Here is a 15,231-nt window from a genome sequence, read left to right on the forward strand (position 1 = left end):
AAAAAGATAATCGCTGGTCTCGGGGCGTAGGTGCGGTCTCTTCCCTCTGCCCACCTGTTTGCCGGGAGGCAGCGCAGCGCGCCCCGAAGCCCGCGGGCCGACTAGAGCCCCGCGTTCGTGGCGCTGCGCCTGCGCAGAAGCCCTCCCCTGGTAACGGCCCACCCCTTCCCTCGGCCTTAGAAACCAACGGAGCCAGCTTAGCGGCTGCCGGGCGTGTGTGGGCGGGCGAGTCTACTGGCCTATCTGCAAGCCTTTCTTCTAGAAGTCTGAGACTCCGTTTGAGCCATGTGGGACCCACCGCCGGACCCTGAGCACCCTTCCCAGCAGCTCGCGAGCCGGAGGAGTTCCCAGGGCTCGGATCGGCGGCCCAGTCGGGACTCTTCTCAACTCCAGCCCTCAGTCCTAGAGGAACAGCTGCAAATGCATCTTGACCCCCAGATGCTGCCACAGCAGCAAGCTAGTCAGGAACGCTGGGCGAACCACCCCAACCTGTCCCAGATGTCGGAGGCCTTCCAGGCTCCAGAAACCCAGATGGGTAGTGTGCACTACCCGATTCAGAGTGCCGGCTACCCCCAAGAGTTCCAACCCTATCCTTATACGGATGAAAACAGAGGCCAGGGTCACGATCGAAGGGCCAGTGTGCTGCTGCAGCAGGTGAACCAGGCCCATGGCAACCTCCTCCAGCACCTGGAGTCAGTGTACCAGGACCCCCGGTCCGAACTCTTAGGCCAGTTCAACCCCTACCAGAGACAGGACCTGCAGCTCGAGGACACCCAGCACGGGCCCTACACAAGGGATGACCCTGACCTCCACTACTTGCCCCCTGAGCTGGACTTCGGGCCCTATGGTATGGAGGTGCCGGAGCCCGAGCCTCGGGAGCTGGCTGTGCAGAACGCCAAAGCCTACCTGCTGCAGACCAGCGTCAAATGTGACCTCAGCCTGTGAGAAGGGTGGGGAAGGGGCAGGACCCAGGTGGGGTCGGGGGGGCACCAAGCCAAGGCTCTGGGGTCTCATCAGTCAGATATCAGTCCTGGTGGAGAACCAGCAACTGCTCTGGGGGCATCTTAGACTAGGAGTCAGGGAATAAATACCAACTATCATTAGCATTTACTTACCAAGGACTGTGCCCAGGACTTCACACATTAGTAGCTACTTCCTATAACACTGAGATTACCACATCTACAATCCTTATTTTACAGAAGAGGAAACTGACACAGAGAGGTTAGGTTGCTTATCCAAGATCACGCAGCTAAGATGTGGCAGAGCTAGGACTCCAACACTAGTCATCTAGGTCGAGGCCCTGTTCTTATCCACTAAACTTCCCGCCTGAGGAAGGAACTTGCCAAGGCTACTTAGCTGCAGTCACAATACATCTCTCAGCCCCAATTACATCTTCATGAAGCTCACCATTTAGTGGAGATAATGAACAATAAGCATAATAAATGGTAAGAACTAAAGTGAAAAATAAGGCAGGGCCAGGGGGGTAGGGAGCGTATGTTAAATAGGGTGAGGTCAGAGAAGGCCTCTCTGAGGAAGTGACATCTGATCAGAGACCTAAAGGAGGTGGCAGAAAGCACCTCGTAGGTATCTGGAGGAAGGGTGGTCCAGGTACAAGGCACAGCAAATGCAAAGGCTCTGATGTTCAGTGTGTTTGAGGAATAGTAAGGAGGCTAGTGTGGCAGGAAGCAAGGGGGAGAAGTGGAAGGAGATAACGCTGGAGAAGTAACAGGTCTTGCTAAAGTACCCGATCCCTCCCCTGCTCAGAACCTTTCATGGCTCTCCAGTGCCCTCAGGAGGAAACACAGGCTCCTCACCACAGCCTTCAAGGCCCTGCCCATCGCCAAACTTCATTTTTAGTCAGTACCTCCTCCTAACTCAGACCCTAGAGTGCAGTCAAAAAAAGTCTCTTGCTGTTCCTCAACAGATCCCAACCCTTGGGAGCTTCAAGGTCCCTTCCTGAAAAGCCCTGGCCAAAGCTACCCTAGCTCACCTATTCTTACCCTTCCCAACAACTTCAGTGGTGGCGTTCCACCACATCCAAGACTGCTGACAAAGGGGTTTTCACACAGCCGAGAGTTACATATGCATGCTTTGAAATCACACAAGCTGGTTTCAAATCCTCGCTCTGGAGCAGAGGCCATAAGTGTTCCTTGTGTGTATGGTTGTGGTTAGGATTCAGCATTGCTCTCAAGTGCTCAGCATGGTGCCTGGCTGAGTGGATGGAACCCATCACAATACTATTTTCACTCGAGCCTCCTCTTCTCCCACAACCGCTAACACTCACTCCAGTGTTCCTCCACCATGTCAGGCGCACCCTCATGTCACATCCCCAATCATACCATCTGCAAACCATGACAGTTTTGTTTCTTCCTTTCTAATCCTTATATTTTTTCTTTCTTTTTCATGTCGTATTGCATTGGCTAGAACCTCCAGTACAGTGTTAATAGAACTGGTGAAAGTGGGCATCTTCGTTCCCAGTTCCATAGGGGAAAATATTTAGTCTTTCACCATGTTTGGCTTGTCCAGTAGATTACTTGTGGCTAGCCTTTATGAGATTATAAAAATCAGCTACTATTCCCACCTTGCTACAAATTGTCTGTTTTTAATCATGAATGGGTGTTGAATGCTATCAAACAATTTCTTGCATCTATTGAGGTGCTCTTACATATCTCCTTTGACATATTAACGTGCTACATCAAATTTTTCTATTGTCAGTCCAGTCCTGCATTCCTGGTGTCAGTCCAACTTAATTGTGATGTTTTGTCCTTTTTAGAAATTGATGGATGCCATTTGCCAAGTTTTGCTTAAGGTTTCTGCATCTAGATTCCTCAGTGAGATTAGCATGGAATTTTCCTTTCTCCTACTGTCCCTGAGTCTTGGTATCAAGATCACGTCAGACTCATAAAATATCTCAGGACCTATGCACCTGCTGTTCCCTCTGCCTGAAGCACTCTTCCCACCCACCTCCCCCCCCCATATCTGCATGTTTTGTCCCTCAGTTCATTCAGATCTCAGCTTGAATGTCACTTGGTGAGGCCTTCCCTGGCCCCCCTATTTAAAATTGCAAACTATCACCTGTCCCTAGGGGTGGATTAACCAGTAAACAAGGTACACATGGGCTTAACTGTGTACTTATTAATCTGTAGTGGACAATTTCACATGGGTTTCACCACATCAAAGATATGGTAAAAAAAACAGGTGCAGTTGTGCACTACAGATTAGTTAAGTAAGCACGAGTAAGGCCGTGCGTATTTTGCTTATTGGCTAATCTGTCCCTGAAACTCCCAGTCCCCATTCCCTGCTCTACTGGTCTCCCTGGGCAATGCAAATGGTTAAGCGCTCAACTACTAGCCAAAAAGTTGGCAGTTTGAACCCACCCAGAGGTTCATCTGAAGACAGGCCTGGCGATCCGTTTCCAAAGGGTCACAGCCTTGAAAATCCTATGGGGAACCTAGTCCATGGCCACTAACAACAGCCATGACCCCTCCCTGGCACATTGTTATGTGCCTTTGCCACCCAAATTGACCCCATGTGACTGAGTAGAACAGCCCCATAGCATTTTCCGGGCTGTAATCTTTACAGGGACAGATCACTAGGTCTTTATCACACGAAGTCCCTAGGTAGGTTCAAACCACCAAGCTTTTGGTTAGCAACAAAGTTCTTAGCCGTTTTGGCACTGGGGCTCCTTCCCTGACATACTATATTTTGCATATTTGATGAATTTCCATCTCCCCATCAGGATGTCAGCTCCACCAGGGCAAAGACTTTCTCTCTTCTCTACCGTGTCCCCAGTGACAGGCACAGGGCCAGGCACACAGCAGTGAGCCCACTGAGCTGAATGAGTGATGTCTTCCTCCCTCCCCCCTCGCTCCCCTACCTGAGGCAGGTACGAGCACCTAGTGAATCTGCTCACCAAGCTCTTGAACCAGCGGCCCGAGGACCCCCTGTTCATCCTGGAGTCATTGAACCGCACCACGCAACGGGAGTGGTTCCACCCCAAGCTGGACACAATGCGAGACGACCCCGAGATGCAGCTCACCTACGAGATGGCTGAGAAGCAGAAGGCGCTATTCATCCGGAGCGGTGGCGGTGAGGGTGAACAGGAGATGGAGGAGGAGGTGGTGAGTGAGCCGGTGGGGAAGGGCCTGCGGTGGAACGTGCGCTGCCCCAGGTTTAAAGTATAGCCTGTGCTGAGGTCTGGAGGTATGGGAGACCGGAAACGGAAAGGATTTCAGTCTGGGATGTGTACCCCGACGGAGGGAGGCGGGGCCAGGCCACAGAGGCCTTGAGCGCCAGGCTAAAGGCTTGTGGTGTCTCCTAAGGGCAGTGGGCACCATGGGAGGGGTTGAGGCAAAGGAAAGATCGGGTCAGCTCTGCTTTTTAGAAAGCTGACTCCGGTGGCCTCGTGGAGGTGGAGGCTCCTCTCTCCCATCATCCTTTACCCCTCCCTTCAGAAAAAACTGTCCTGCAGCCCTTTTCTGTGAAACCACTGCCTCCTGGAGTCTCACAACACTGAAATCATTTGCTCCCTCTCCCCGGCCTCAGTTTCCCCGTTTGTCAATAGAGGCTTGCTAAGAACTCTTCCACCCATGGCCCATTAGCATTCTGCCATTTTCAGTATATGGTTCCATGATTGTTTCCAGAATTGAAGGAATGCTTCGTATTCGGCGAAGTGTCCTTTCACACTTTGGTCAACAAACTTTTATTGAGGACTCTGTTTATAACAATAATAACGACACCTGCCAGGTCCTCTGCTTTGTCTGGTTTCGCCCCTAAAACAATCCTGTGAAGCAAGGACTATTTACTTACTATGCCCATTTTATGGAGGAAGGAACTGAAGCTCAGAGGGCATGAAGCTAGGAAGCAAGGGAGACAGCCCTAGGACTCCAGGCTCTTGGCCATGACCTCCAAAGCCGGTGTTACAACCTCTACCCTATACCCGGGTGCTGTTGGTCGGTGCTTGTTTCTATGATTCTGAGATTGTAGGATTCTGGAGACCATGGGGCGGGGGATTGGCGAGGACTGCGTGAACAACCTGGTCAATGAATGAGCCCTTTGGGTGAGCAGAGAGCAGGTGAGAACCTAAGTCTTAGGCAGGAAGGACAACTTTTACCTGAGAGTATGGTTTTAAATTTCAGACCGCCATTCTCTCCCTAGGAGGCACCACCAGCTTAGAACTGCATCTATCCCCTCTTCCCTCCCCATTGCCCCCATCTATCCCAAGTCCCTGAGAGCCCCGCCTCCTTAGAATGTTTTGTCCCCAAAGGCCCCGCCCCTTAAAAACGTCATCTTCTCAAAGGCCGGGGCGGGAGAACAAAAAACAAACCCGTTGCAGTGAAGTCGATTCCAATTCTTAAGGACTCATAGTGACCCTGTAGGACAGAACAGAACTACCCCACAGGGTTTCCAAGGAGCGGCTGGTGATTCGAACTGCCTGCCTTTTGGTTAGCTGCCGAGCTCTTAACCACTGTGCCACCAGGTCTCCCTCAAAGGCCCCACCTCTTTCTAATGCAATCCCTTGAGAGACTCCGCCCCCTTAGAACTCCTTGTCCCTGAAAGCCCCACCCTCTTAGAATATGGAGCAGGGGTTCTCAATCCCGGGTCCGTGAAAGGGCAAAATTGTGGGCGTTTGTAGCCTGTGCCTGTTTCTAGGAAGAAATTCATAAATACTCATTCAGCATTTTGTATTTATTTTTCTGTCTCGTGTGAGGCAGGGCTTTCATTTTTCTCATTTTATATTTTTTTCCAAACGGCTAGCCACAATCCCAATACCATTTATGGAATAATCCATCCGCGACCCCACTGCTCTGAGATGCTGCCCCTATCATTATTTAGAAGGTCGTTTTTCTCACACATAATAGTCAAGTGTAAGCTGTTTAGAGCCGGCAAGGTGGCTCCCCAGTGAAGAGGCACTGGGGGGCTGTGCTCTCCCCTCACACACATTCTCATCCCTAACCTCCCTCCCTGTCTCTAAACCAAACTGAGAAAGCTGTTTTCAGCATCATAGTAGCCTGTCTATAAAACTCATCTCTGACTAGGGCAATCAGCAGGATTGCCTTTGATTGCAAGCAACAGAAACAAACAAACAAAATCCAAACCCGTTGCCACCCATTCGACTCCTACTCATGGTGACCCCGTGTGTTACAAAGTAGAACTACTCCATATGGTTGTCTGGTCTGTGATCTTTACAGAAGCAGATTGCCAGCTCTTTCTTCCATGGTGCCACTGGGTGGGTTCAAACCACCAACCTTTAGGTTAGTAGTCGAGCGCAAACTGTTGGCACCTCTCAGGGGACCTGAGTGCTTGGTTAAAATGGTACAAACAGTTCAGCAAGACATTTAACTTACCTCACTTAGCCAGGAGTCTGGAGGGGGGAAGTTCAAAGTTGGTGCAGCATATGTATGAGGTCAGGAAGAATCCTGGATTCTTCCTCCCTTTCGCTCTTCCTTCTTCATCCTGATGGCTTTTGGTCTTGATGTTGTCACTTTATGTTCAAAAAATGGCTGCTGCAGCACCAGCCATCAAGGGCTATATTCCCCAGGGACTTTCCCTACATCTCACTGGCCACAACTGGTTCTGTGGCCATCACTAGCACCACAGGTGGCTGGGTTCCAGAATGTTTTCACTCTCTTAACTCTATCCAAGAGGCAAGCTAGAGAGCAGGGCCTCAGCCTCCTTCACCTCTGCCCTCCCACCCCACCTTCAGCAGACAGAGACACCAGTGCCCAACATCATGGAGACGGCCTTCTACTTTGAGCAAGCCGGCATCGGCCTGGGCTCGGACGAGAGTTTCCGCATCTTCCTGGCCCTGAAGCAGCTGGTGGAGCAGCAGCCCATCCTCACCTGCCGCTTCTGGGGCAAAATCCTGGGGCTCAAGCGTAGCTACCTGGTGGCCGAGGTGGAATTCCGAGAGGGCGAAGAAGAAGGCGAGGAGGAGGAGGTGGAGGATATGTTGGAGGGCGCAGATGTCATGGACGCGCACGGCGAGGAGGAGGGCGAGGAGGACGAAGAGAAGGCAGCCGACGTGATCCCCAAACCCATGTGGAAGCCGCCGCCTGTCATCCCCAGGGAGGAGAGCCGCTCAGGCACCAACAAGTACCTGTACTTCGTGTGCAACGAGCCGGGCCGACCCTGGACTCGGCTGCCCCACGTCACGCCGGCCCAGATCGTGCACGCGCGCAAGATTAAGAAGTTCTTTACCGGCTACCTGGACACGCCGGTCGTCAGCTACCCGCCCTTCCCGGGCAACGAGGCCAACTACCTGCGCGCCCAGATCGCCCGCATCTCGGCCGCCACGCACATCAGCCCGCTTGGCTTCTACCAGTTTGGCGAGGAAGAGGGCGACGAGGAGGAGGAGGGCGGCGCGGGGCGCGATTCCTTCGAGGAGAACCCAGACTTTGAAGGCATCCCGGTGCTCGAGCTGGTCGACTCCATGGCCAACTGGGTGCACCACACACAACATATCCTGCCGCAGGTGAGGACCAGGGGCGGGCTCGGGCTTGTGGGCCTCGGTTTCCCCACCTGTGCAAACTCAGGTGGCTTCCTAATATAATTTCCTAGTTATAACAACATAACTTATTCTCCGGAGTCCCTGGGTGGCCCAAATGACTAAGCACTCGACTACTACCCGAAAGGTTGGTGGTTCGAACCCACCCAGAGGCACCGCAGAAGAAAGGCCTGGCGATCTGCTTCCGAAAGGTCTGAGCCTTGAATACCGTGAGGTGCACAGTTCTACTCTGTGCGCGTGGGGTGCCATGAGTCTGAATCTACTGGAGGGCAGCGAACGACAACGAGTTTATTCTCTGCTAGGCACTGTGGTAAATGATATTCATTGATTTATTCATTTAACATGGTTGACGATCCCCTGCCAGAAACCTTTGGGGCTGGGTGCATTTTCAGAGTTCAGAATTTTTCAGAGTTTAAAAAGGCGACAAGGTGGAATTGCCTCAGAGGGCTTCCAAGGTTGTAATGTTTATGGGAGCAGACTGTCATGTCTTTCTCCAGCAGAGCAGCTGGTAGGTTCAAACCACCAACCTTTTGGTTAGCAACCAACTTAACCACTGTGCCACCAGGGCTCCTTCACACAGTGTATATTATACAACACCCCAAGCAAGGGGCCAGAGCCGAAGCCTGCATTCAAGCATGTCATTGTTCCTGCAGCAAAACTTAGGAATAACCTCTCGTTCGTTCAGCTTTCAGGGGTGCTGCCAAATGGATTATGAAGAAAAAAAAAAAAAACTCGGCTTTTAAACCTTTTTAGACTTCAGAATTGTGGATTTTGGAATTGTGGGTAAGAGAATGGGGGCCTACATTTACTGAGTGCCTACAGTGTATTTTGTTCATTTATCTGTTCCATGCGGCTTCTGCTGGGCACTCATTCATTCATTCAATAAACATTTATTGACTCTACAATGTCATGTCCTCTGAGGAGGTAGGTGCAGGGGCCAGCCCCATTTTGTCGTTGTTGATGAAACTGAAATTGGCTACATGCTAGGCACTTATGGTCATCCATCCACCCACCCACACACCCACACACCCACCCACCCGTCCGCCCGCCCATCCATCCATCCATCCACTCATTCATTCAGCAAACACTTATTGGCTCCTCAGTATCTCCTGAAACCCACCAACAATCCAATGAAAGGTACCCCTGAAACCCCCATTGCACAAATGAGCAAACCGAGGATCATACGGGCTGCTGAATGTCAGCTCCACAAGGGCAGGGACTCTGGGGGGGTCTCTTTTCTCAAGGATGTATCCCCAGCATCTAGGGTAGTACCTGCCTGTAGTAGGTTCTCATTAAATATTTGATAAATGAATCAGTGAATGAATGGATGCACAAGTGGGGGAACCCACTTTCCCAAGGCCACATGGGCATCAGGAGGCAGGAGTCCCCTCCCTCCCCCCGCCTTGTCACTACAAAAGGGCTTTCAGGGCTCTCCCTGCCCCCTCACTGTGTGACTAACCTTGTCTCTCCTGCCCACACCTGAGCCCCCAAGGACAGGACCAGTGCTTCTGGGTGCCACCTGGCCCTTTATGCCCCCCCAGAGCCCCAGTTGGGCTCTGACCCTGAGGATGCCTCCTGACCTTCTCCCTACCTCCAGGGCCGCTGCACCTGGGTGAACCCTTTGCAGAAGTCGGAGGAGGAGGAGGAGCTGGGGGAGGAGGAAGAGAAGGCAGATGAAGGAATAGAGGAGGTGGAGCAGGAAGTCGGGCCCCCACTGCTGACACCGCTCTCAGAAGATGCAGGTAACTGTCCTTCTAACCCTGCATACTACCAGCCGGGGTGCAGACAGCCTGGAGTCAACTCTCTGGTCCAACTCTCTGAGCCTTGGATTCCCCACCTGCAGCCAAACCAGGTAGCTCAGGTGTGACTCCCTAATAACAACAGCAAGTATTTACTTTCTGCTAGGCCCTGTGCTAAATAATATTCATTCATTCATCCATTCATGCAAAAGATACTGGCTGACAATCCCTTGCCAGAAATGTCTGGAGCCTCAGTTGCTTCTTCATCTATCAAATGGGTATCACAACTGTGCCTCCCTCACAGGGTTGCAGTAACGTGTTCATACTGTATTGAACAGTGTCTGGCATGTGGCAATGGCACAGATGTAGGGTGTGATCTTGAGACACCTTCATGGGCTTGGGTGGAGGGCGACATGATCAGGGAGGCCTCCCAGAGGAGGCGGGCCTTGAGGTGGATGGTGGATGAATGGATAGTATTTTGTGAGGGCGGGGGCATCGGGCACCTGGAGGGAAGTGGAAGTTGCTGGCTTTGAACCCAGAATTCAGTGAGCCCAGCACCTGCCTGTGCCCTGTCCTGTTCCCTGCTCCAAACTGATGGTGGACCTGGGAATAGAACCACGACCACCCCCTGTTGGGGGTTGCACTGGGTGCCAGGCACTGTGGAAGGTAGACATTATCACCAGGCCTCACAGCCACTCTGCCAGGAAGGCGAGATTGTCTGCCCATTTCATAGGTGCAACCACTGAGGCTCAGACAGGTGAGGTGGCTTCCTGGAAAGCGGTCTGCCACCAGAGTTGAAGCACCTAAGCTGGTGCATTAGTGCCTGCAGCTCCTTTCTTGCCCCTGCTGACGCTCCATCTTTGCCTCCTCCCTTCCTGTTCTCCAACTTCCTGCAGGGGTCTGGGGGGGCAGGCCCAGCAGGCTTCCTGAGCCCCTGGCCTCACTGCCCCTTTGTCCACAGAAATCATGCACCTTTCGCCCTGGACGGCCCGCCTGTCCTGCAGTCACTCCCCGCAATACTCCTTGGCCATCGTGCGCTCCAATCTCTGGCCGGGGGCTTATGCCTACGCTAGTGGAAAGTATGTATCACCCAGCCCCTCCCAGCAGGGGAGGCCCCTGCAGACACCTTCAGGGGGGCCAGGCAACTCACCAGAGCAGGTGGGGGTTGGAAGGACCCCCTTCAGGAAGCCCCCGGGTTGACACCCTCGCTCAGCTCCCAGGGGATCCAGAAAACCAAAAAGAAACAAATGAATTGCCTTCCAGTCTATTCCAACTCACAGCAACCCTGTGCATTTCAGAGTAGAAATGCACTCTGTAGAGTTTTCAATGGCTGTGATGAGAAATCCCAGACGGAGGGTATAAACCTGTTTGATGAGGCAATGGAGGATCAGAGAGGGGAAGGAACTAGTTCAGGATCACACAGCATGACAGGATTCAAACCCGGGTCCTTGGTTCCCTGGCCCAGGGCTTTTCTGATGCATCGATTGCAGAGCTGGACAAGATCAGGAGTCCCCTTTGGGGCGACCCTGACAGGGGTGAAGTCTCTTCTCTGAGGGAGCTCACTCCTTTCCTGGGCCTCCTAGACAGTTCTAACTTGAGAGGTTTTTTTTTTTTTTTTTCCTCTATGGGGCCAAATGAATTCCCTGGGTGGTACAGACAGTTAATGCACTCGGCTGCTAACTGAAAGGTTGGAGGTTGGAGTCCACCCAGAAGGGCCTCAGAAGAAAGGCCTGGTAATCTACTTCCAAAAAATCAGCCGTTGACAATCATATGGAGTACGGTTCTACTCTGACATACTTGGGGTTACCATGAGTCAGCACAGATTTGGCAGCAACTGGCTATTGGTCTAGGGAGTGGAAATCTTTCCCACCAGGATTCCCCACCAGTTGCTCCCCAGAGATACATAGGCCAAGGTCACACCGCAAATATACACTCCCCACAGGACCCTTAAGCCTCCCTTGGGAGGCACATCCCAGCCCTTCTGCTCAGCCACCAGATAATATGGGTGGGAACAATGGGGGCAGGTGCACTTACCAGCGCTCTCCACCAGAGGTCAGACTATTTTTCATAGATTTTCCTTTTCCATCTCGAACCTATGCTGAGTTTGCTAGTATCTGGTTCACAATTGTGGTGGGATTCCATGTAATCTTCATACATTAACCACATCCTCAGAAATTTTTTTTTTCCATCCAGAAGGTGGAAAGAGGTATGCTTGCTTTTGCCAACCCCCTTCTTCTGGTCACACCCTAATTTGCCAACATCCCTCAAAGCTAAAGATCTAACTAGGAGCTCTACCCACCTACCTATCCTTCCATCCGCCATCCAACCATCCATCTACCCACCCACCACCTATCCTTCATCCATCCACCTATTCATTCACCCACACCACTATCCATCTGCCTTCATCCAACCATCCATTTACCCACACACTTAGCCACCCTCCACCCACCTACCCATCTTCCACCCACTAATCCATTCTCCACTCACCCACTCATCCACCCATCCATCCACCTATCCATCCATCCACCCATCCATCCATCGTCCATCCATCCATCCATCATCCACCCACCCACCCACCCACCCATCCATCCACCCACCTGTCCACCCGTCCACCCACCCACCCACCCACCCATCCATCCATCCATCCATCGTCCAACCATCCATCGTCCATCCATCATCCATCCATCATCCATCCATCCATCCATCCATCTATCCATCTACCTATCCATTCATTATTTTCTTCATAGAGGATTTTTTAATGTCACTGTGCCAGCTAGGTGGTAGACCCAAGGAAATACCATGACCAAAAAGACCTACAGATCCTGCCTCTGGGAGCAGCCAGAAGGAACACAAGCCTTAACTGTAAAACCCCACCACAACCACCACAAATACCATGTTGCAAACTGTGATAAGAAACGCTAGTGAGAGCTCAGGGACTAATGACAGTTTATAACTGCATGAGCAAGTCTTAAGGGTATAAAGGAAGAATTTCTTTGATCTGAAGTCTTCAGTGAAAGAAAGAGGTAATGAGGAAAAGCCGGTAGAAGGACATTCTAGATCAGAGCTTCCCAAGCCGTAAGTGCTTAGGACTCACCTGGGGATCTGGTTAAAATCCCGAGTCTGTCTCAGTAGGGCTGGGCCGGAGCCTGAGATTCTGTATTTTTAACTAGCTCCCAGGTGATGCTGAAGCTGCTGGTTTGTGAACCAGGGCAGGAAGGGATTTGCCAGCTCTGAGAAAGACCTGGAGAAAACGATGCTCTCAGGAATAGCAAAGATGTCAAAATAAGGTCAAAACCAAACTGCGTCTCCAAGCAAACCCTCCATCCCTCAGCTGTCCTGCTTTGTCTCTCTCTTTCTCTATCTTCCCTGTCTCCCTGTCTCTTTTCCTCTCTGTCTTCTCTGTCTCTCTCCCTCTTTCTGCCTCTCTCTCTCTTTCCCCTTCTTCTCTCAGCCTCTCTACCCATCCACATCTTTCTGACTGTCTTTATCTCTCAGTTCCCTCCCTTTTCTCCCATTTACTGCTCTTTCCTTCCCTAGATAAAGTTCTGGGGACAGGATGGACTGGCAGGATGAGGACCCAAGCAAATGTGTCCTTGTTGGTTATCAGTCTCTTCCCACTAGAGTATAAGCATGAGGCAGGATTTTTTCTTTTTTTTGCTTAATTTGTTCGCTGCTGTGTTCCCAGCATCTGGACCAGGGCTGTCCAATGGAAATAAAATGCCAGCCACCCGTGTGATTGTGTTGTTGTGGCGCTGGTGGTCCCGTGTGATTGTGTTGTTGTGGCGCTGGTGGTCCCGTGTGATTGTGTTGTTGTGGTGCTGGTGGTCCCGTGTGATTGTGTTGTTGTGGTGCTGGTGGTAGTGGTTAGTTGCCATTGAGTTGACGGTGACTCACGGAGACTCCATGTGTGCAGAGTAACTGTGATCCACAGGGTTTTCCAGGCTGGGACCTTTCGGAAGCAGGTCTCCAGGCCTTTCTTCTGAGGCACCTCTGGAAGAGTTCAAACTGCCCACCATTCGGCAAGTAGTTGAGCGCTTAACGGTTTGCATCGCACAGGGACTCCTTAAATACGTGATTTTAAATTGTCCAGTAGCCACATTCAAAAAGTAAAAATGAACAGGTGAAATGAATTTTCGTAATATATTTGATTTAGCCCCGAATATCCAAGATATTCTCATTACAACATGAAATCAATAATAGACAAATTACTAATGAACTAGCATACATTCTTCTTTATGCACAGTCCTTGAAGTCTGGTGTGTATTTCACGCATGCAGCAAATCTCAGTTTGGAAGCTACATTTTCGTCAGAAATACCTGACCTGTGTTTAGATTTCATAAAATTTGCAGTTGGAAAAGTAGACTCGTGTATCTGAGTTGCTCCAGACATACTTAGATGCTTTCCAATAACCGCCTAGAGTATCGATTTTTTTAAATTTAAATTTAAAAGAATTAAAATTAAATACAATTCACTCCATCCAACAACAGAAGAATGCAGATTCTTCTCAAATGCACACGGAACATTCTCTAGGCTGGACAATTTGTGAGGCCATAAAACATGTTCCCACACGTGAAATTTAAAAGGATTGAAATCATACAAAAAGTAAGCTTTCCAACGGCAGTGGAATGAAATTAGATCTCAGTACAGAAGGAAATTTGGAAAACTCACAAATATGTGGAAACAAAACAACAAACTCCTAAGTAACCAAGGAGTCAAAGAAGAAATCACAAAAGAAATTAGAAAATTAAACTAAAAATTCAGTTCCTTAGTCACACTGGATGCTGCCTATAGTCCCTGGGTGGTGCAAACAGTGTGTGCCCAAAGGTTGGTGGTTTGGACTTACCCAGTGGCTCCACGTATGAAAGGACTGACGACCTGTTTCCATAAAGATTGTCATTGTCGCTGCTGTTAGTTGCTGTGGAGCCAATTATCTGACTCATGGTGACCCCGTGTGTACAGGTAGAACTGTGCTCAATAGGGTTTTCAAGGCTGTAACCTTTCGGAAGCTGATTACCAGCCCTTTCTTCTGAGTCACCTACGTATGGGTTCAAACCATCAACCTTTTGGCTACTGGTTGAGCACCTAACTGTGCCACTGAGGGATTCCTCCGTAAAGATCATGGCCAAGAAAACCCTGTGGAGTGGTCCTACTCTGTAACACATGAGGTCACCATGAGTCGGAATTGACTCGATGGCAACAGGTTTGGTTTTTATAGATACTGAGTGGCACACAGTAGGTTCTCAATAAGTATCTGTTGGATGAACAAATTAATAGAGAAATCTGCGGGCACATTTCACCCTACCACCTGCAACCTTGTAGTTGTGCTATGCCCACTTTGGGGCCCGGGCTCTACGGAATTCCAGAATGGGGACTTGAAAGGGGGCAAGGGGTTCACAGTCCCTCCCTGCCCCTCCAGGAAGTTTGAGAACATCTACATCGGCTGGGGCCACAAGTACAGCCCTGAAAACTTCAACCCAGCCCTGCCAGCCCCCATTCAGCAAGAGTATCCCAGTGGCCCAGAGATCATGGAGGCAAATGACCCCACGGTGGAGGAGGAGCAGGCCCTCAAGGCTGCCCAGGAACAGGCCTTGGCAGCCGCAGAGGACGAGGAGGAGGATGAGGAGGAAGATGAGGATGAGGATGTAGAGGACTGAGGCCCCATAGCCTCTTTCCCCACACAAGTAGATAGATAGCAGTTTTTCCTTATACATAGTTATATACGGATTTATTTTTTCACTAGTGGTTTTCTCTCTGCTCCTGGAGGGCAGGGGGAGAAGAGGAAGACAGCTGCTCTGAATAAAATTTCCCTGTGGCATTACAATTCATTTATTTATTCACCACATTCATTGGCATGATGACTGTCCCATGTGTTTCATTTATTAATTTGACCAGCCATCAAACAACTATTTAAGTGCCTCCTCTCAGCTCAGCTCAGCCCTGCTGGGGATACAGAGGGGACCATGTAGCCGAAGCCCTGACTCCCCC

At 50.7% G+C, this 15,231-nt stretch overlaps 1 protein-coding gene across 1 annotated transcript; it reads left to right on the forward strand.

Moving 5' to 3' along the window:
- Positions 1-266: 266 nt before the first annotated feature.
- Positions 267-14,900, forward strand: RSPH6A (radial spoke head 6 homolog A). Its single transcript, XM_049900886.1, has 6 exons — positions 267-941; positions 3,887-4,121; positions 6,710-7,474; positions 9,105-9,249; positions 10,208-10,325; positions 14,663-14,900. Exons 1-6 carry the CDS (start codon positions 286-288, stop codon positions 14,898-14,900), a joined length of 2,157 nt encoding a protein of 718 aa, XP_049756843.1. The 5' UTR covers positions 267-285.
- Positions 14,901-15,231: the final 331 nt, after the last annotated feature.

The sequence above is a fragment of the Elephas maximus genome, chromosome 11, assembly GCF_024166365.1.
Source record: "Elephas maximus indicus isolate mEleMax1 chromosome 11, mEleMax1 primary haplotype, whole genome shotgun sequence".
Classification (NCBI taxonomy): Eukaryota; Metazoa; Chordata; class Mammalia; order Proboscidea; family Elephantidae; genus Elephas; species Elephas maximus.

Bases quoted from the DNA above. Each gene is read 5' to 3' on its own strand.
- RSPH6A (XM_049900886.1), top strand. From the start codon at position 286: ATGTGGGACCCACCGCCGGACCCTGAGCACCCTTCCCAGCAGCTCGCG. The intron at 942-3,886 runs GTGAGAAGGGTG...TACCTGAGGCAG, and splicing joins GTCAAATGTGACCTCAGCCT to GTACGAGCACCTAGTGAATC. The intron at 7,475-9,104 runs GTGAGGACCAGG...CCCTACCTCCAG, and splicing joins CACAACATATCCTGCCGCAG to GGCCGCTGCACCTGGGTGAA.